The sequence below is a fragment of the Trichomonas vaginalis genome, chromosome IV, assembly GCF_026262505.1.
Source record: "Trichomonas vaginalis G3 chromosome IV, whole genome shotgun sequence".
In the NCBI taxonomy this organism is placed as follows: domain Eukaryota; phylum Parabasalia; order Trichomonadida; family Trichomonadidae; genus Trichomonas; species Trichomonas vaginalis.
In genome coordinates, this window is record NC_067206.1 from 30,897,310 (window position 1) to 30,918,345 (window position 21,036).

Sequence of the window (21,036 nt, forward strand, 5' to 3'; positions counted from 1 at the left end):
TTCAAAATACAAAAGTATTTGACAGCTAAAATTAGTTACTTTAGCAAGCCTATCAATACCCTTTTACGATTATTGCTACTTTTTCGAAATAAAATAAATTTATTATCAAAAACCTTTTTTTCTTAGTAAAAATAAAAATGTTATTTTATATCAAGTTTTTATTCATAAATTTTTATAATGTTGTATAAATTTGAAGGTGGAAATCTGTAATAATTTTATCTTGAAAAGACTTGGCATTCTCAACAATGAATTGAGGGGTATTGCATCCAAATTCTGTAATTTGCGTGAGAATACTAAGCTTGATTTCCATTGGGATACTTAATTTCGAAAAATACTGGGTCATTCGTTTTTGAACCTTTGCTGCCTTGACAACTTTATCAAGTAGGTCATCTAAACCCAATTGAAGCGTATTTAAGTTTGCTGATGAGTTAACTATTAACGATTTAATTTTATCAGTGAGCATTATACATTTTTCTGTATCCAGTCTGATTGTAGACTTTTTTGGCTTTTTTTCAGATGGCAACGGATTTGGAATTTTGTCTCTGAGCCTTATATCTTGAGAAATTCTGTAATAAAATGAAGGAACGATAAAATCGATTAATTTCATCACAAATCGATCAAATCTCATGAAAATTGTTCCGCCAAAGTAGTAATATTTAATTTTTTTGTTAATCGATTCTGAAATGTTATTTGTGAGAGCTAAATTTTCATCTCTTTCAGCGGCTGTCCATCTTTCTTGGTTTGATATCCATTGATTTTGTATGTATTTTGAAAATTCTGGGAATTTTTCGGCTATTTCCAGAATTTTTTTGAACGTTGGTTCAATCCATTCTTTCTTGCCATTTCTGCCGTATGCAAGATAGTTCATTTTTGTATCTAATATCAATTTGTCTGAACTCTCAAATGCATAATCTTTCAAATTTTTTCTGAACGCCCTCATTACATGAACTGCACACCAATGAAGGATAACTTCTGGAAAAGAGTTGATAATCGCATTTTCGATTTCTTGTGCACAATCTGACATAAAATATTTTGGTTTTACTTTTGCCCAGTTAAAAAATGCCTTGAGACAGAATGCAATATTTTCTGAAGTGTTTGGATAAACGACAAATTGAAAAATTGGGAATGCATGTGTATTTGGAAATTTGGCTGATATCATGTAAAACAACATTTTAAATTCAAGTAATGAATGGGTTGCATCAATAAAATGCTCTTTCACAATTTTGATTATGTCCAGAAATTTGAAAGAAGCATAATAAAAGATTAATTTCTTTGGTTTGTTGTAATTATCGACATCGAAATAAATTAAATCTTTTGGTGACTCTTGTTCTTTGATACCCTTAAATAATTGAGTTGACTTGAATTGATTATCATCGTACTTTTGAATACCTTTGATCTTTTTATTTTTTTTCCTGAATTGTTTTCATTTGATCTGAAGATGCATTCAAAAAAGATGGCCTGTTAAGTGGATCATCCAGATCAAGTTTTTTGTCGCATTCAATTTGAGCCATTTTCGGATCACCCCCTGTTTTATAAAATTAATAAGTACCCGACGATAGCATTGTGATAATGTGTGGTATTTCTTTGTCTCATCTTTGATTTGATTGTGATTATGTGTTCCATTATATTCTGTTAGGATATATTCTTCATCATCCTTTAGAAATGAGATACATGCTTCACATTTATCTGCACTGCACCTGAATTTTAATTTTGTTCCCCCTAAATTTGGATTTTTTTTAATTGATATGGACAACCTGCATGGCATTCGTTATCAATGACAGCTTTCATAGCATCTATATAAGATAGCCTTTCTTTAAGTTCGCATGGTGCATCGATATGCATCAAAAAAATGAAATGAAATTTCAATATCAAAAAAAGCACAAAATTTGAAAAAATTCACAAATCTCGGTTTCTGAAAGAAAATGGCCTCTTAAACTTTGTGCATATATTCATCTATAAGACACATTGTATCCATATATTATTTAGCCAACACAACTTATCTGGTATCGAGAAAATTCAAAAAAAGCACAAAATTTGAAAATTGCTCGGTTCTACATTCAAAATAAATTTCATTAATTTTTACGTACATATTAAGGTACTTATCTTCTACATATATAATCTTCATTAGATATATACATGATAAATAAAATTCATAAAACATTAAAAATCAAAAAATTAGATGAACCTTGGCAATTAAACTTTATTAAATAATAGTTGTTTATAAATTATATTATATTATCATTTAATATTATTTTGATAATGAAGATTTTATTTTGCAATAATATAAACGAAATTTTTTACCTTATGAACTTTTGATGGAAATATGCAAATTTAAAATAATAAAGAAAGCCGCGAGCGAAGCGATCGGCTTAGTTCGAAGATTTTGATTCAAATCTTTGCTGATCTGTAATTCGCGGAAGCCGCGAGCGAATCGAGCGGCTTAGGTCTAAGATTTTGATTCAAATCTTTGCTTATATTCCTTAAATTCTTTATGAAACTCGCAACAGTTCCATAAAAAATTTTAAATTCTAAACTGTCGAAATTACCGATCGGTAATCACACCCTTCACGGGTATGTCACTTTTTACAGGCATGTCACTTTTAGCTAAAATTACCCCTACTCGCAATTTTTTACATATCAATGGAAAAAGTAATTAATTAAGACCAAATTATTTATTATTTCTAATTCAAAGGATTTTTTACGATCTAAAATTTTTTCGGTGATATGTCACTTTTTTCATATTTTATTTTCCATGTTTGGTTATAAACCACATAAGGTCAAAGATGAGATGAGAATCTTCAATGCATGGTGTACTCATACCATAAAAGAAAATGAGAATAAGAGAAAAGGTGCTTTAACTTTGATAAAACGTGAAGCACAGCAAAAGAAGACAACAAACATTGCAAACTATGTTGAAAAGTATTGCAAACATGATACGGCATATAATGCAGTTCGTTATATCGAAGCAGCTTCTAAATATGTTTATGAAAATGCAGATGCCCTCAAAAAAGAAAAACCAGACGCCGAAGGACAAAGATATATTGATTTCCTTCATGCTGTTAAGCATAAATTGAATTCAAAGGCTTTAATTGATTCACTTGATTATTTAGACCACGTAGCACCAAAATCAGGCCACCAACCTATTATCCCAGAGGAGGTTACACGATTCCTCAATGATGCAACACCTTCTGCTGCTACAAAAGTCGAAACTTTATCTCAAATCGGCTCAATGCTTAATCTGTCCAACGAATTTGTTGGTAGAGTAATGAAAGAATCGCCATCCCTACAAATGGGCCTCAGCCAAGCAACTCCAGCTCCTTCTCAGCCAAATCCACAATTTTATCCTCAGCAACAGCCTGGAATGATGCCTCCAGGCATGATGTACCAAGGCGGATACCAACAGCCAGGTATGATGCCTCCACAACAAGGACAAATGTACCCTCCTAATCAAATGAACGGACAACAGCCACAAATGTGGGGTCCACCACCACAGCAGGGCCAGCAACAACCTTTCATGCCGGGTCAACAGCCAGGAATGATGTATCCACCACAAAATCCAATTTACGCTCCTCCTCCACAGCAAATGAACTCTTCACAAGGATTACCACAGGATTCCGGATCTATTCCACCTGCTAACATTAACGCAACTAATCCTTACCAAAATCTTTAATTTTTTATGTTTGGTCTTACGAAGTTGAATTAAACTGTACATTAATGCTCGAATTTTATCAAGTTTGTTACTTTTTAAATGAATTTTATGCTTAATTTTAAAAAAATATTTTCAAAATATCTAAGTAAACATGATATTTTTAGTTTGCCATAATATTTATACGTTTCGATATTCTTTTTCCTTAGTTCATTTGAGTTGGAAACATATTGTTTGAATAAGAAATATCAATTCATCTAAAATACGCCCTATTTCGATCGAAAATCGTTATTTTACAATCTAAAATGCCCAATAAAGTTATATTGCACTATATTCATTACTGGATATAATCTCCTTATGTTTTTTTCCTATGTTTTGAAATATCGACCATGAATTAGTAATAAATCATGCACTATAGTACCATATCTCTTATTAATGAAAATGCTCAAAATTATGAAGAAATAACATAACATAAGTGTGATACTTATGGTTGCATGAGGGAATGCTGAAGGCAGAAAGATGAGTTTTTACTGTCAGATTTATTTTTTTTTATCAAAATATTGGGTATGTCATTATTCCGAATTTCATTTGTCTAGTTTTGAAAAAGAAATTCTATAACGTAAGCACATATTAAAAATATGTTTACTATAAATAACAAACAATAATATAAATAATTAATCAGCATCTTTTGCTATCAATATCTCAGTATCATCAACCTTTGGCTTATTCTGAGATTTGCACAACTTAGCAATATAAAAAACAACAAACAAAACAAGTAGAAATGCCAAAATAACAAAAATCTCATACATATTAGATTTTTCTTTTCTAGAAACAACATTTCCAAAGTTAATTTTCATGTTATTAGACTTTGGAAGAAAGACTTTGGAAACACCAGTAAAATTACCATCAAATGTTTTGTTTCCGTAATATATAATAGTTACTTTGTCTCCTTCAAACGCGTTGTTTGCAACTTCACACAAAGTATCAGGCAAAGTAATCAACTCAATCGAAGAACAATAAAAAGCTCTTTCTTTTATAACAATCAAAGAAGTATTTTCCAAGAAGAGTTCTTTCAATTTCGTATTAGCCAATGCATACGATCCAATTGTTGAAATATGAGTAGGTAACTGAGAAAGAGTCAAAGGACAATTATTAAACGCGTAATCTCCAATTTCAACAATATATTTTGGAAGATTAACAATATTCAAACGAATACAACTTTCAAAAGCACGACATGGTATTTTTGTTAATGATTCCGATTTAATATCAACGAATATCAATCTATTACAATAAGAAAATACATCATTTCCTAAATTTTTCAATGTTTCCGGCAAAATTATTTCAGAAATTGCAGTGTTTTTAAATGCAAATTCTTTGATTTCTATTATATGAAAAGGGAAATCAATACTATTTAGATTACTACAGAACTCAAAACAATTTTTATGAATGACTTTGATTTTAGTTTTAGAAAGATCAACTTTCTTTAATTCTTTGCAATTACTAAAGGAAAATTGTCCAATTTCGTTAGTATTTTCCAATAATTCTACTTCAAATAGTTTAGAATTACAAAATGAATATTCACCAATAGATTCAATTGTGGATGGTAGTTTGATGTGTGATAAAAATTCACATGAAGAAAAACATTCATTTGGAATATGTTTAAGTGTTGATTTGTTGATACAAAATGTTGAAAGTTTTGATTCTTTGAAACATCCAAAACCAATCGATGAAAGATTTTCAAGTTCAATATTTTTGATTCCTGTGTTTGAAAATGTTTCAATACCAAGTTCATCAACTTCAAAAAGACATGTTAAAAATAGAAGTTGTTTGCAGTTCTTGAAACAAAAATTGTTGATAATATGAATATTAGAATATGAAAAGTTAACAGATTCTAATGATAAAAGATTTTCGAAACATGAAACACCAAGATAAATACATGTTTTCGGAATTGTGATGTTATGAATAAGTGTGTTACAAAATGAAAAATCTCCATTTCTTGTCAAACATGATGGAAGTATAACAATCTCTAATTTTGGACAATCTTTGAAACAATTCTTCGGAATTTCTAATAATGGTGATTTTTCTAGATTAACTTCTTTTAGTTCATAACATCCCATGAATGCACCTTCCTCAAGTTTACTTACTTTATCACTTTCAAATATTTCAATTGATGCATTGCTAAAACTATCTTTTCCTATTTCAGTAGAATTCGGAAATACCAGAGATGTTGTATGAAACATGAAAAATGCCTCATCACCAATAGATTTCACATTCGATGGTAAATCAAAGTCCAAAATGCTTGTGTTATAGAAACACCAATATGGAATTGATGTTATTGATGATTTATATAATGACAATTTCCCTATATTTGAATGCGCAAAACTATATTCTGACAATATTTCTGTTGTATCGGTTAATATTAAACTATGAATCCGTGTATTACTAAAAGCATGTTGTCCAATAGATTTTAATGCATTTGTACATAAATTGATGCTTATCAACTTTGGACATTTACAGAATAGATATGATTCTATTTCTGTTAATTTTCTGCTTTCACATTCAAATTTAATTAAATTTGTGTTGTAAAATGCTCCATATCCAATTAGTTCAAATCTGGATGGAATTTTAATCTCTGTTATTCCAGAAGCTTCGAAACAACAAGATCCAATTTCAATTAAACTTTTCGGCATAACACTTTCACGAATGCTACAATTAAAGAATGCTTTGGCTCCGAATTTTTTGCAATCAGTTTTTGAAAAATCTAATTTTTCTACTTTTGAGTTAGAGAATGCATAATAATCCACAGTCACCAGATGTTTTGGCATTGTGATTTGAGAAAATTTTGAATATTCAAAGTAACTATTGCTAATAGTCTGAACATTGTATGGTAAATGTATAATTCTAAGATTATGGCATTTATAAAATAAATTTTCGGGTAATTCAGTAAATTTTGTATGAGAAAGATCAATTTCCTCAACATTTGGCATTTTGGCAAAAGAGGAATTACTCAAATTGCATATTGATGATGGTAATATTAATTTTTTAATATAAGAAAGATCTATTGAGCTTGGTTCATGACTTACAACGGTATTTGACAAATCAAAGAGTGTTAAATTGTAACAATGACAAAATGCATATGATTCTATGTTTTCAAGTACGTATGGAAAAGTAACTTGTTCTAATGAATAACAGTTCTCAAAACAATAATTAGGAATAGTGAAAATCATTAGAAGTGAAAGATCAATATATTTAAGATTTTTTGCACCTGAAAATGCATAATCTTTTAGTGAAGATAAAGAGCGTGGTATTACTAATTCTTCTATTTTTGTTTCTTTGAAAGAAAATCCGGAAATTACTTCTAATTTCTTTGGTAAAATGATAATCTGTAAATTATGAACAAAATCAAACTGGTGGCTTTCTAGGTTTTTGATGTTTGTTAATGATATATTAATTTTGAATAATATACTTCCTGCAAAAGCATTTCTCTCTATCAGTACAACTCTCTTATTAAGTTCAATGCTCTTCAAATTTGTCATAGCAAAAGAATATTCTTTGATATTAGATACTTCAAGAATTTCGAAATTAAATTCCTCAAGGGGAGAGCCTAAAAATGCATATGATCCAATTGAATGTAATGAAAGATTAGGAAAGCTTGAAATATTTGTCCATGAGAAACTATGATTTCCAATTCTGATGATTGAAGATGGAAATGATATTGTAGTTAATTTTCCGCAACCAAAAAATAGTCTGTGAGGTAAATCTTCGGCTGTTGAATTCTTAATATAAACTGAAGTTAAATTAATGCATTCTTCAAATGCAGAATTTTGAATGTGCTTTAAATTAGGGATATAAACATTAGAAATCTCAGTTTTTGAAAAAGCTCCTTCGTAAATTGAAACCTCACCATCTGGAAATATAATTGATTTGAGTTTGGAATTTGAAAATGCTTCTGTTGTGATATAAAGCATTGAACATTTGCTCAAGTCTAAATGCTCGATGCTAGCATTATAGAAGGCTCTATTACCTATAGTTTTAAGATAATTTGATACAATTAATGTTTTGAGTTTATAGGTCTCTTTTGAAATTGTGATTAATTTTAACGCAGGGCAATTCTTAAAGCATGAATCTGGTATTTTTCTTAAGTTCCAATTTTGAACTATAAAACTCTCTAGAAATAGACAATTTTCAAAAGCGCTAGGATATATAAAATCTAAATTAATAATTGAAATATTGACAAATGCCCATTCGTGAATTTTTATATTTTCAGGAAACTTAATTTCTGGAATGTTTGAGCCATAGAAGCAATAAGTTGAGATGTATTCAATTGATGTTTTACTCAAGTCAAGCAAAGTGTGAAGAGATAAATATCCAAAAGAACAATTTTCTAAATATTTAATTGTGGATGGTAATATTAGGCTGTAAAACTCTTTTTTATAAAATGAATAACTTGATATTCGAGAAATTTCATATTCTTTATCATGCTCAATGACACCTGGAATTACTAGTGTAGATTCGTTGGAATAATGGCCACTATTATTCTTAAATTGAATACCTTGAATTCCAAATTTTTGTGATTTTAGTGAAAAGTTTTCAATATAATCATTTATTTCGTGCTGGAACAGAAACTTGTCTTTGTCATAATCATTATAGTACCAAAAAATAATTATTGATAACATCTTATGAAATTCCTATTTCAAAATGGTTTAATTTTATATTCTGCAACTTAGATGAATGAATACTCATTATACTTTATTGCTCTGATATTGATTTGATTTTGAATTGTTGCAAAAATAATAGAAATGCGAAGAAAAGATATATATCTTTCATGATTTTTAATGTTCATTATTGTGCAGACTGATGCCGTTTTTCCAAAAATATTAGTTATTAGTAGTATATATGATGGGTTTAGTGACTTTTTTTGTAAACGTAAGAATTCATACAATATCGAGTGATATTGTATCATTTTTAACATATGAAATAAAAAATATATTTATTTATAAATCATTTAAAATTAACATTAAATAAATAATTTATTTCATCACTTATAAAAGAAGCTATATATAGATGATATCAGATATTCCGCGATTAATTAAACATTGTTTAAATCATGAATGGAATCAATGGAGTCATAATCAAAGACCTCATAAACGAGAAAAATAATTTAGAAACTAATGATTATTTGAATTTATGAAATCAATTATTTGATTCATTCTTTCTTCAATCTCTTCTATTCTTTTTGTTAAATCATCTATTTTCATTAATGAGGTGATTCTTGATTGGGGAATAGATTTCAAACTAACCACCCCTTTTATTTTTGAAATTTTGAATCCATCAACTTTAAACATTTTATTCAATTTACATGTTGTCAATTCTTCAAATAATTTTTTATTATTAGCATAATAGTCATTAAATTCTTCAACAGATGAAAAATACATTAATGATTACATAAACTTTTTACCGATAATAAGAAACTTAGATATTATCACAGATGAAAAAACAATTGGCAGTTTTATGTATAATTACATGAAATCAAACAATCTACCAGTTGACCAGAAACAGAGAAAATTAACTCAGTTAGCATCAACACACAACCAATATCAACCATTTTCTTCTTATTATCTTTGGTATCTAATCGACAGATTTCATTTTATCATCGATGATATTCAATCAATTTTAACATTTACGAAAAACACTTGTTTTAATGAATTTGCGAACAAATTTATGAACGAAAGACAAAAGGCTGAATTAGAAGGAAATAAAGGAAAAAGTTTATTTTGTAAGATTTCACTTAATGGATCATATGGTTATGATGCAATGAATACACAAAATTACGCAAAGACTAAAATAATGAATGCACAGAAGGCACGCGTTGCATGTATGCCAAATAAGTTTAAAAACATAAGAGAAATAGGAGAGGATACGTATCAAGTGATGCTCAAAGATAGATTTTATAGATGTGAAACATGTTTACAAGAGGCATTCTTTACTTTAGATAATGCTAAATACTGGTATTTGGTTTTCATTTATGATTTTATGTATAAATGCATGAATGTTAATCGTTTTCATTTCATTGAAGGTGATACTGATTCATCTTATTGGGCAATCGCTGGCGATCCAAATCTTCCTAACACTCAAGCATTTCAAGCGATTATAACCGATAAACAATTTTATGATAAAAACATTTTCAAATTCGCACCATTTGATTTCTTCTGTTTTGATGAGAAATTTAAACCTAAATTAAAGAATAAAGTTGAAGAAAAAGCACATGAGAAGAAGTTATTGGGTTTAGCAATTGAGAAACAAGGTGATAACATGGTTGCTTTATGCCCTAAATGTTATACATCATTCAACGGTTCAATTGATGAAAGTGATTTTAAAAAGATTGCACAAAAAATGAAAGGTGTTAGTTTACGACAAAATAAACAATTAACACCTAAAAATTATTTGGATATAATAAATGATAAAGTGATATTTGATGGCCAGAATATTAATTTACAACTTCAAAACGGGTCAATGACTCGCTTAACAATCGGTAAGACTGCATTAACAGGAGCACACACTAAGGCTGTATGTTGTGAAAATGGATGTTGTATGCCAATTATTTAATAAAATGCCACAAATGAGGAAATAAAGGAACCGTTAATAATGAGGTGATTCTTGATCAAAGAGGTGAGCACCCCTAAAACATTTATTTTATTTTTATATAAATGGATAATGTAGATTTAAAAATTTTAATTGATGATTTAGTACTTAATCAAAATTTTCTTAATTATTATGATTTAAAAGCATATCTCCAAAAATATGATGAAAATATAACGGGTGATGATATGGAATATTATTATCCATATTATAAAAATGAAATTTTGAAATTTCATGATAAAATAATTTCTGTAATTAAAGACAAAATTAAAAATAATGAATATACAAAGGGAAAAACTAAATCACAACTTAAACAATTGAAAGATTTCAAAAATAAAGTATTAACAGAAGAAAATATTGATGAATTATATAATTTATATAATCCCGAGCCGCAAAAAACAAAGGTGCAAAACGCCCAGGTCATTCAGACCATAAGTGATGCACAAGCTTTAATTTATGATTCATTAGTTAAACCACACTCAGCCCGACTTTTAAATGAAGATCAACTTTTGGAATTCATCCTTCAACATAAACTCGAAGCGGGAAAGTATATCAAACCTTTATATACAGTATATTTAAAACAAATGAATAAAATACATCCAGAATTAATGAAAGGAGGAATGAAATCCAAAATCAAAGCAGATAAAATTAAACCACTTGCAACACCAAAACTTCCAACAGTAGTACCTCCTCCTCCTTCAGTTAATCCTTCATCATTCACTTTATTGTATCCATTTCAAACATTAAAGAAGCAAAAAGATTTTAAAAAGGATTTCAAGATATTAAATAAACCAACTGACCCAAAAATTCAACCGTTAAAGGAAAAATTTAGTCGCCCCTCATTTGCTCCATATCCATATTCATACGAAATCGATCATTTAGAATATTCAAAAGGAAACGTTACTTATTTATTCGCCATTAACATTAACACCAGATATTTATATTGCATTCCGGTGAAAGGGAAAACAGAACAGGAAACAAGAAGAGCTATTCAATACTTACTAGATCATGAAAGAGTAGATAATATCAGGGGTGATGGTGATAAAGGATTTCAGGCAGCTATGGCTCATTATTTCCCACAAATTAATTTTTTCTTTTCATCCTCTCCATATACGTTTCATAATAAAATAGTTGATGCGGTAATGAGAACTCTTAGAGATGTGTTAGGGGTTAACGGTCAGATATACTCGGATGGAAATCATGACTCCATCATACAGCAGTTAGTATATTATTACAATAATACATGGCATAGAACTATAAACATGAAACCAGTGGAAATGAAAAATGATATTTCAAAAGAATGGGAATATATTAGAAAACAAATGGAAAGGTTAAATGATGTTAAACGTGAACAAATTAATTCGGGGCTCATGAATTTTAAACAAGGGGATAAAGTTTTGATTCATCTCGATTATGGAAAAACTGATAAATCAATGACAAAAAGAAGACGAAGATTTGACACAATAGCTGAATTTGTTAGATATATTAACGGCAATGCATTAGTTGAGGTTAACAATAAATTAATAGAAATTCCGATTTATTATATTACTCCATTATATTTAAATAATATAGGGTGTCCAAAGGTGTGTTTAGCACAAACCTGAATACTGCGAATAGAAATAAACAAGTTACATATATATAAAGTTTATTTAAATATAATCACCATTGGATTCAATCACGCGTTCGCAGCGATCGATCCAGGCTTGAAAGACACGCTTTAAATCATCATGAGAAAATTGCTCAAATTGCTCTCTTACAAAAATTTCAAGATCATCTGGACTCGCGAATTCGCGTCCTTCAGCTCTCTTTTTTAGCGTGCCGAATAAATAAAAGTCAGAGGGTGCAATATCAGGTGAATAAATTGGGTTTGGAACAACTTTGACATTGTTTTCCACCAAGTAATTCATTACCTTATGACTTTTGTGAACTCTTGAATTATCAAAATGAATTGCAAACTTTTGTTTTTGTTGTTTGGATTTCTCAAACTCATCAGAATTGATAATTTGAGTAAGAACATTGTCAATTAGATACTGAGCATTCATCGTATTAGGTTTGTGAAGAATATCAATTGCGATGATGCCATTCACGCCCCAAAAAACCGACAACATCATCATTGGTGTGTCAATTTTTTTCTTCGGGAATGTTTGCGGATTTTCATCCTTCGGGATCCACATGATTTTGGCTTCTGTTGCATATTGAAACCAAGACTCGTCCCCTGTTACTAAAAAGCGAAACTTCTTGGATTGATACGCACCCAATATAGAGAGGAGCTCTTTCGAAGATTGGACTCTAGATTTTTTTTGAACTGAATTAAGGTTGTGCGGAACCCAACGTGTATACGCTAGTTTGTAGTTCAAATAATTGTGCAGATAATAACTGACTGTTGTACGTGGTATCTTTGTCATCTCCTCTATCCTTCTGAGTGATGCTCTTGGGTCTTCATCTAGCGCTTGAAGAATTGCTTTGATTTTTCTTTGATCCGGCGATTTTTTGTCAATTTTTATGATGGGCGCCTTTTTGTTCATGAAGTGATACATCCTAACATGATACGTTACAGTGGAATAGCTAGGAGCATCCATACCGAAGCATTTTACCAATGTCTTGTAGATTTTTTTACAGTCTTTGCATTTTTTTGCAAGAGCGAGGATGTTTTCTTTATGATTCATTAAAAAAATGAAAAAAATCCCGCCAAAATTTCCCGCGAAAACGCCTCTTGTCTCAAAATTCATTTTATATCCCGGCATGGCGCCAAAATACAACATACTCATCATATACATATATTCATATTTTTTATTATATATTTATAATCAGCATATATCTCCTTTAATAGTCTCATATAGAGCGCTGTGCTAAACGCACCTTTGGACACCCTATATTATATTAGGTAATCATGATTTGAATGAAGAAACTAATAGAATATAGAATTCCGATTTATTTTATTACTCCATTATATTTAAATAATATTTAATTTTTTTATTTCGTAAGAAATGAGTGACAACGAAGCATCCAAGAGTCCAGATGATGAATATAAAAAGAAACTAAACAAAATTAAATCAAAAATATGCTATTACAAAAAGAAGCCACAATGTGGTGGGGCTGAAAACGATCAAGAGATGAAAGAAATAATCGAAAAATTAGAAACTTATCGTTCAATCCTTAAACTGAGTGAAGCAAAAATAAAAGAATTTAATAGAATAAATAAATTGGTTGGAAGAGATGAATTTAATAAAGATGAATTTTTAAACTCAATCCAAATTTAATTTTTATTCCTCATCTTCTCGGTTTTCGTGGTTTGTTGTTTTTAATTTGTTCTTGCATCATTTTTATCATTTCCTCCCTTGTTATGATTCGTGGTAAATTTTGAGCTTGTGGGGTATCCATTTATATAAAATTTTGTTATCAGTTATTTTATCGTTAATGATTTTAGGTTATTCAATAATTATTTATTTTTGAATAACTGATGAGGTCACCGGGTCACCAGGTCACCAGGTAATTTAACTTTTCTGAAAAAATGAGACAACATGACATTTTGACAACATCACAGGAGGAAGGCACTTATTATTTATTTTGAATAACTGATGAGGTCACCGGGTCACCAGGTCACCAGGTAATTTAACTTTTCTGAAAAAATGAGACAACATGACATTTTGACAACATCACAGGAGGAAGGCACTTATTATTTATTTTTGAATAACTGATGAGGTCACCGGGTCACCAGGTCACCAGGTAATTTAACTTTTCTGAAAAAATGAGACAACATGACATTTTGACAACATCACAGGAGGAAGGCACTTATTATTTATTTTTGAATAACTGATGAGGTCACCGGGTCACCAGGTCACCAGGTAATTTAACTTTTCTGAAAAAATGAGACAACATGACATTTTGACAACAGGTATGAAAGGATTAATGTAAAAATAAATTCAAATCACACTTTATAAAGCTTCATTTACAGGTATTTCATCGTCAGTAAATGAATCCTCATTATCGTTTGGTTCAACCTGTTTATATAATCCTTTCATTTCTTCTTTCAAAACATAATACCATGTCTGTTTACCATCTATTTTTCTTTGTTTCCTATCACATTTATCCTTAATACTCATTTGAAAATTCTTGTCTTTCATGTCTGATGGTTTGCAGAATAGAGCATTTTTACACGTCATACCTACACACAATTCATCATAATGTGTATTTATCCATACATCTAAAGGATTTGATGATAATTCAATTAAATCTTGTTTGGCTTCAGTCATCGGTATGATTCGTACATTAAATGATGAAAGGTCATATTGCATAAAATATGTTAAAAGGTTATCATAAAATTCCTTTGTGCATGAATTCATCAAATTCTTGAAGTAATCAAATTGGCCCTTAAATTTAACATTAACTCTTAAAACTACATATCTTCTGTCTCCAACTTCAATTTTGACAGGGTAAACGTTATTAGTTACGAAAATGAAGTTTGCAACGTTCTGTGCTGTTCTTCTGGGTTGATTCTTTTCATTAATTCTTATCTCATTATCCGTTATAATTGATTTCAAAGCGTTGAAGTTTGCGAGTCTGTCTTCACCTACATTCTTGAGTTCATTAAGTACAAGAAACATTTTATTCTCAACTACTGAGTTGAAATTACCCGTTAACTCACCTATTTCAGTAATGTTTTTACATGAATAACCGGCGAGAAGTTCAGAAATAATGTCTGTAAATCTGTTTTTACCTGTTCCCTGAAGTCCTTTCAAAATAATTGCTGTTTCATTCTTGATTCCAGGATGTTGAATCATTGATGCAATCCAGCCGAGAAGGTATTTATACACTTCATCGTTATTATCACAAATGGCTTCTTTAATGAAATTCATAAACATCTCAATTTTTGAGTAATCTGGTTTTTCGAGAATGTTGTATTTATAACCTTGAAAAGTTGAGAAAACATCTGGAGAATTAGATTTAAAGCAAACACCCTTAACGGTTAATGAAGACAATTGATTTAATAGTACATCCCATGCTGTTATTGTTTTACCTTCTTCTTTAAATAATTTAATCATTTTAAGTGACTCTTTCATGTTTGATTGAAGAACGAATGATATTTGATTCATTTTATCGTGGATATTGTAGTCCTTTTGAATGAAATATTTGTTTCCACAATCTACAAAACGGATTACATGTGATAAATCCTCAATTGCTTCAGAACTGTTTTTATACTGATGATTTTCAGCCTTGTGTCTAATATCTGTTATCAAAAACGAGTCATCAAGTTTGATATCAAATGTTATTTTTGGCTTACGTAATAAAGGTAAAACATATTCATCATAATATTCCTTTTGATATAGTTTTAGAATCTTCACCAAAACAAATGGAGAAGTCATTAAATATGCATATCTACAACGTGCTTTTTCAAAATTACTTTTTGCATTTTCTGTTAAACTGCAGAAGTTATAAACGTTATCGTATGCTTCATTAATTAAATGATTAGGTAACGAATTAATAGCTTGAAACAGTGTGAATAATGTAACTTCTTTTTCTAAATTCATGTTTCCACCGTCATTATGTACTTTAAAATCACACATGCCATCAACTATGCTTTGAGCTAGTTTATCGTCAATGTTTACATCTTTGTTCTCATTCATGATAGTCTTTATTTCTTCATTCTTTTGTTCAACTCTTACCTTAATATTCAAATCATTTAATATATCATTCACTGTTCTAGTTAATGTTGAATCATAACTTCCACGAATGAATGAGTATGTTTTGATTGGTTCTGTTGCACTCTTGCGAACTCTTGAATCAGCCATAACTACTAAAGAACGCTTTGAATCATCCATAGAAGTCATTATATCAATATCATAATCATTGCAGGAATAACATTTAATCATTCTGTTCGAAACTGCATAGAAGAAATTAGTGTTGCAATAAATATGAAGACCTCCTGAAGCGGTTTTAACGATAACATCTTTATCCGAAAGTTTTGATAGAATGCCTTTTCTAACTGTTTCTTTAAGTTCATCATTGTATGATTTATTGATATCAACATCTATAATCGTTAAATTTGAAATTTTATTTACTAATAAAGCCATACCAGTTTTCCTTCCTCTTCCTCCATCATGTTTGAGGTAGTTATGTAAATCAATCATGTTTTCACCAATTCTTTCGTTGAGGGTTTTAGTTTCTGCCACAACTAATTCCTCAGCTAATTCCTCAACTAATGGATCAATAACTTTTTCATCAGAAACGATATAGTCACTGTTGTTGTTTGTTGTCGTCATTTATATAGGAATAAAAAAAATAAAAATAATTTTAAAACTAACTTTATTTTTGGACTGCATCATATTTCCATGACTGTTGTCAAAATGTCATGTTGTCTCATTTTTTCAGAAAAGTTAAATTACCTGGTGACCTGGTGACCCGGTGACCTCATCAGTTATTCAAAAATAAATAATTATTGAATAACCTAAAATCATTAACGAAACCATTAACGATAAAAATATATTTCCATGACTGTTGTCAAAATGTCATGTTGTCTCATTTTTTCAGAAAAGTTAAATTACCTGGTGACCTGGTGACCCGGTGACCTCATCAGTTATTCAAAAATAAATAATTATTGAATAACCTAAAATCATTAACGAAACCATTAACGATAAAAATATATTTCCATGACTGTTGTCAAAATGTCATGTTGTCTCATTTTTTCAGAAAAGTTAAATTACCTGGTGACCTGGTGACATGGTTGCACTGAAATCAAATTTTGTTATCAGTTATTTTATCATCATTTTATTAACATCATCTTTAGTTAATAATTTGAATGGATTCGCTAATGTTCCACCTTGAGTCACAACACCTACCCCGGCTAATTGTGAAGAACCTGGGATAATTACTCCACGAAATGATTTCATTGGTATCATTAATTTAGAAATAGTTGGCTTAATTAATTTTGTCATTTATGATAAAAATAAAATTACATAATTTAAATTTTTTTCTTTCTCATTTTCTCATCCTGTTTTGGTTTCAGCAACTTTTCAAGTTGTTGTCTTGTCAGTAACTTTAATTTTAACTTTGGATCAAATATTGGGTTTCCATCTTTATCTCTTCCAATAACACCATATAGTAGAATCTTCATTTATACTAAAATAAAAATTTAAATTATGCCGTTCACTCTTTTGGAGCTCCTAAAGTTCGTTTCACAAACATTGAGCGTTCATTGAACTCTATACCATGCGTAAACTGTCATGTAAGGTGGCATGTATTCTTTACTTTGTCCCGTTGTTTGTGTATATCCTGAAACGAAATGTGTATGGTTTCCTTCTCCCTGAGTGTCACTCCAGTAACAATTTATAGCAAACTTAACGTCGTCTTTAACATCATATCCTTTACCTTTTGTCATTCCTGACCAATCCCAATATCTATGCTTATGCCAACCCGCTTGAGATGTGCTTAAATCTATGTAGTGACTATGTGCAGGTAAATTTTCACCTGTAATCGTTTTACTTCCACCTGTTTCCTTTGAAGAGTTTGCACAATACAAAAACCTGTCGACTATTTGTTCCCATGCACCAACACCAAACATTACTTGAGGACCTCTTGCATCCATAGATGTATAAATAGAACCTACTGGGTTCATTAAATCAAACATATGAGATATTATAGGATTGTCTCTTTTGAACTTAAAATATAGTGCAACTATTTCAGGTTTCTTCTGGTTTGTGTCAGAATATTTTTTATAATATAATCTTATGTTTTCAGGGTAGGTAAAATCTTGACTATAATATTTATTTCTGTCATCTGTATAATAATATACTATTCTCGTTTTTTCTATTGCATTATATCTTTTATATCTATAATAATCTAAATATAATGTTAGCTTTTGTTCATCTACATGTGGTGTTCTGTTGTCATCTCCATAGTCATAATAATATGGTGCTGGAGCTGGGTCAGGCAATGTCATATCTGTCATTTCATAAACTCTTAAATATTTCTTTTGTTCGTCTCCATATAAGTTTAAGTAACAGTTGTTGTCTAATGGAACTTTAACTTGTGTGCCATCATTCTTTTTATAACTTACATACATTTCATTGTTATTTTTCGGAATGAGTTTACACCATGTACCATTTTTTAAGGACTGTACAAACTGCCATCTAAAATATTTATTTTCTTCATTGACAGAAAAGTCACCAACAATAGTTTCAATATTTTTTGTTGTTCCTATCAAACTTTGGTATATTTCGTTAACATATTCCTTATCTGCTTTCTTCTCTAACTCATCGTTAACATAAGTTTTATCTGCTTTAAGGTCTAAACATTCTGAAACCCATCCTGTATCAGCTTTAGTTTTAAAAATCTTCGATGCCCATTCATGATACCATTCAACCCTTTCTTTAATTTCATTATCTTTTTCATCCACATATTCCTTATCTGCCTTCTTCATTAACTCACTAGCCACATATTCCTTATCTGCTTTCTTCATTATGTCATTTAGGAAACCATCTATGAATTCCTCATTTAAATTAAATCTTCCAATCTTCAAAACTTTGGGAAATGCATTTAATGCGTAATATCTTTGTTCTTCTGGTGGAATTGATGTTATATCATCCGTTATTCCTTTAATTTTTGAATTCATAAATAAAATTTCTTTTATATTTGATATCACTGCACCACCTTTGCAAACGAATTCAAAACGCTCATTTTTCAATACTATCTCCAAATCTCCATATTTCAACCTTTGTGTTTGTTCTGCCGTCTTTGAATTATATGCATATATGGCGTATGTAATGGTTTGAAGGGCCTGGGTGCTTTGTGTCTTAAGTTGTTGTGGTTGCTGTTGTTTAATCATTTATTACGATTTAAAAATAAATATTTAATCCGTTATCTCATCAGCTATTTTCTCTATTTGAAATTGCCATAATATTTCATTCATAAATTCTAAATCACAATCAAATAGGTCAGTTATTCTAAATTTAATATTTGATAAATCTTTTGAATGAAGAATAAATGAATTCCCGGATAATTGAAACGGATATGATAAAGAAAATGTGTTTAAGTTGATGGATAAAATGTTTTGTATTGATGGGTAAGAGTTAGGGTCTAATGTTTGATGTGAAAATCTCATTGGGGTATTAACTTTATCACATTTGATTAAAATGAAATTGGAACCAGTGTCAGAATACAAAACATCCCCAACATCTTTTTCAAAATTTAATATCCCCAACAATGAACGAAGATGAGGAGTACAAAATTTAATTTTCAGCGGGAATTTAATAAGGTTATTTATTTCATCAAGTTCAAAAAGTTTTTCAGGTTTTGATTTAAAATTTTCTTCATACCATACGATAAATGATTCATTTAAATAACTTAAAATCATGTTAATATCCCATTTCGCTATCACGTTATTTATATACATATCATACGTTTTTTCATGGTCATCTTTAATAAATGATATATAATCTGAAGGGTCTAAAAGAATGGGATTAAATTTACCACTCACAGAAACGAGAGTAACATTATAAATTCCACTAACTGTTAAATTTAATTCACAATTATTATTCGAAATAATATTGATAATTGACATTTTTTATTACGATTAAAAATATGGTAAAGCGTTATTTTCCAGTGATAAATAAAACTAAAATAAGATTACCTCAAGAATTCATAAATTCAACGAATAAGAAATTCATTCATGTTATAAATTTTAGTGTTTTCAGAAAATATGAGTCGATGTCATATTCATCAACGGGTTATATTTCACTTCATTCAAATTTAGTTCAATCAAACCCATATAATGACCATTTCATAAGATTTTCAGATGGTATTAAAAATGTAATTGATAGATTAAAATATGAACAGATTGACAATATCGAATTTTTGGAATTTTGGTTTAAATATCCTGATGGAAAAAAGATTGAAGTTAAAGATAAAGCTGATACTATAACAAAAACAATTACAATGACTGATCCAGATAGTGGGAAACAAAAAGAAATAAAACAAACGATAGAAACTGGTGAAAGGTCAATTATTATTGATTATGATTCAAAGGATTATTATTCGTTAATGTTAATGCTTGAATATTAAATAGCCTTAACAAAGAATTTTTCAAGTGATATTTTATATTCATCAACTATTTTATTATAAATATCATTATATGTTAAATGAAGTTCAGTTGTTGTTCCATTCTTTGATATCTTAATTGTGCTAATATCCTTTATAGGATTTATTTTTGCAACTATTCCGCAGCATGAAACCTCATCATCTATGAAAAATTGAATCTTAACATCTGAATCTTGAACATCACAAAGAATGGCGATAATGTGAATTAATGATTCATAAGGTAAAATAATTAAACCGGATTGGTCAATTAAATTTATTATTGAATCATAATTATTAATTATTATATCACGGTAAATTTTCATTAATTCAGAATTAATGTCTATTTTATATGGGTTCTCGATGTTTGATGAAAGAGGTGCTGGGTATGTTGGATAAGTGGGAATTTCAACGGGTTCTTTACCAGGTTCAGATAAAATGATTGAGTCTCCATTCTCATGGTTTTCTTCATTCTCCTCATTCTTCGGTAAGTCACGAGTTAATAAATTTGGTTGAGTTGCTGACCTTGTTAATTCAGGGCTAACATTAACTTTAACATTTTGAATAATTCGTGATTTATCATCATTTACGTTATAACCAACAGTAATCTCTGCTTTTGCGTTAGTGTTCTTTTGACTAGTGAAACGTCTTCTCATTTATATTCGAATAAAAAAAATATATTT

General features: G+C 29.6%; 9 protein-coding genes across 9 annotated transcripts, besides 7 other annotated features; 3 read left to right on the top strand and 6 right to left on the bottom strand.

The window, feature by feature from the left end:
- Nucleotides 1-2,622: part of a mobile genetic element that runs on past the window's edge.
- Nucleotides 173-1,024, bottom strand: TVAGG3_0198930 (MULE transposase domain-containing protein; the record flags this gene model as incomplete). The annotated part of the gene is made up of 1 exon (XM_001319479.2): nt 173-1,024. The coding sequence occupies one exon, from the start codon at nt 1,022-1,024 to the stop codon at nt 173-175; it is 852 nt and encodes a 283-aa protein (XP_001319514.2).
- Nucleotides 2,593-2,622: a terminal%2Cinverted (terminal inverted repeat of MuDR-3_TvMULE3 transposon ID:TVAGG3_0198920).
- A 128-nt stretch (nt 2,623-2,750) lies between these two features.
- On the top strand, nt 2,751-3,910 carry TVAGG3_0198940 (uncharacterized protein; the record flags this gene model as incomplete). Its single annotated transcript, XM_001319481.1, has 1 exon — nt 2,753-3,670. One exon carries the CDS (start codon nt 2,753-2,755, stop codon nt 3,668-3,670), a length of 918 nt encoding a protein of 305 aa, XP_001319516.1.
- A 306-nt stretch (nt 3,911-4,216) lies between these two features.
- Nucleotides 4,217-8,322, bottom strand: TVAGG3_0198950 (antigen BSP-related family; the record flags this gene model as incomplete). Its single annotated transcript, XM_001319482.1, has 1 exon — nt 4,321-8,322. The coding sequence occupies one exon, from the start codon at nt 8,320-8,322 to the stop codon at nt 4,321-4,323; it is 4,002 nt and encodes a 1,333-aa protein (XP_001319517.1).
- An 847-nt stretch (nt 8,323-9,169) lies between these two features.
- TVAGG3_0198960 (DNA/RNA polymerases family) lies at nt 9,170-10,252 on the top strand (the record flags this gene model as incomplete). Its single annotated transcript, XM_051226263.1, has 1 exon — nt 9,170-10,252. The coding sequence occupies one exon, from the start codon at nt 9,170-9,172 to the stop codon at nt 10,250-10,252; it is 1,083 nt and encodes a 360-aa protein (XP_051111249.1).
- A 101-nt stretch (nt 10,253-10,353) lies between these two features.
- Nucleotides 10,354-11,121: a mobile genetic element.
- Nucleotides 11,122-21,036: part of a mobile genetic element that runs on past the window's edge.
- Nucleotides 11,855-11,882: a terminal%2Cinverted (terminal inverted repeat of Mariner transposon ID:TVAGG3_0198990).
- Nucleotides 11,855-13,158: a mobile genetic element.
- On the bottom strand, nt 11,935-13,062 carry TVAGG3_0199000 (Mariner transposase; the record flags this gene model as incomplete). The annotated part of the gene is made up of 1 exon (XM_051226264.1): nt 11,935-13,062. One exon carries the CDS (start codon nt 13,060-13,062, stop codon nt 11,935-11,937), a length of 1,128 nt encoding a protein of 375 aa, XP_051111250.1.
- Nucleotides 13,131-13,158: a terminal%2Cinverted (terminal inverted repeat of Mariner transposon ID:TVAGG3_0198990).
- TVAGG3_0199010 (uncharacterized protein) lies at nt 13,273-13,545 on the top strand (the record flags this gene model as incomplete). The annotated part of the gene is made up of 1 exon (XM_001319483.1): nt 13,273-13,545. The coding sequence occupies one exon, from the start codon at nt 13,273-13,275 to the stop codon at nt 13,543-13,545; it is 273 nt and encodes a 90-aa protein (XP_001319518.1).
- TVAGG3_0199020 (uncharacterized protein) lies at nt 14,221-16,545 on the bottom strand (the record flags this gene model as incomplete). Its single annotated transcript, XM_051226265.1, has 1 exon — nt 14,221-16,545. One exon carries the CDS (start codon nt 16,543-16,545, stop codon nt 14,221-14,223), a length of 2,325 nt encoding a protein of 774 aa, XP_051111251.1.
- On the bottom strand, nt 17,475-19,106 carry TVAGG3_0199030 (phage tail repeat-like family; the record flags this gene model as incomplete). The annotated part of the gene is made up of 1 exon (XM_051226266.1): nt 17,475-19,106. One exon carries the CDS (start codon nt 19,104-19,106, stop codon nt 17,475-17,477), a length of 1,632 nt encoding a protein of 543 aa, XP_051111252.1.
- Nucleotides 20,338-21,009, bottom strand: TVAGG3_0199040 (uncharacterized protein; the record flags this gene model as incomplete). The annotated part of the gene is made up of 1 exon (XM_051226267.1): nt 20,338-21,009. The coding sequence occupies one exon, from the start codon at nt 21,007-21,009 to the stop codon at nt 20,338-20,340; it is 672 nt and encodes a 223-aa protein (XP_051111253.1).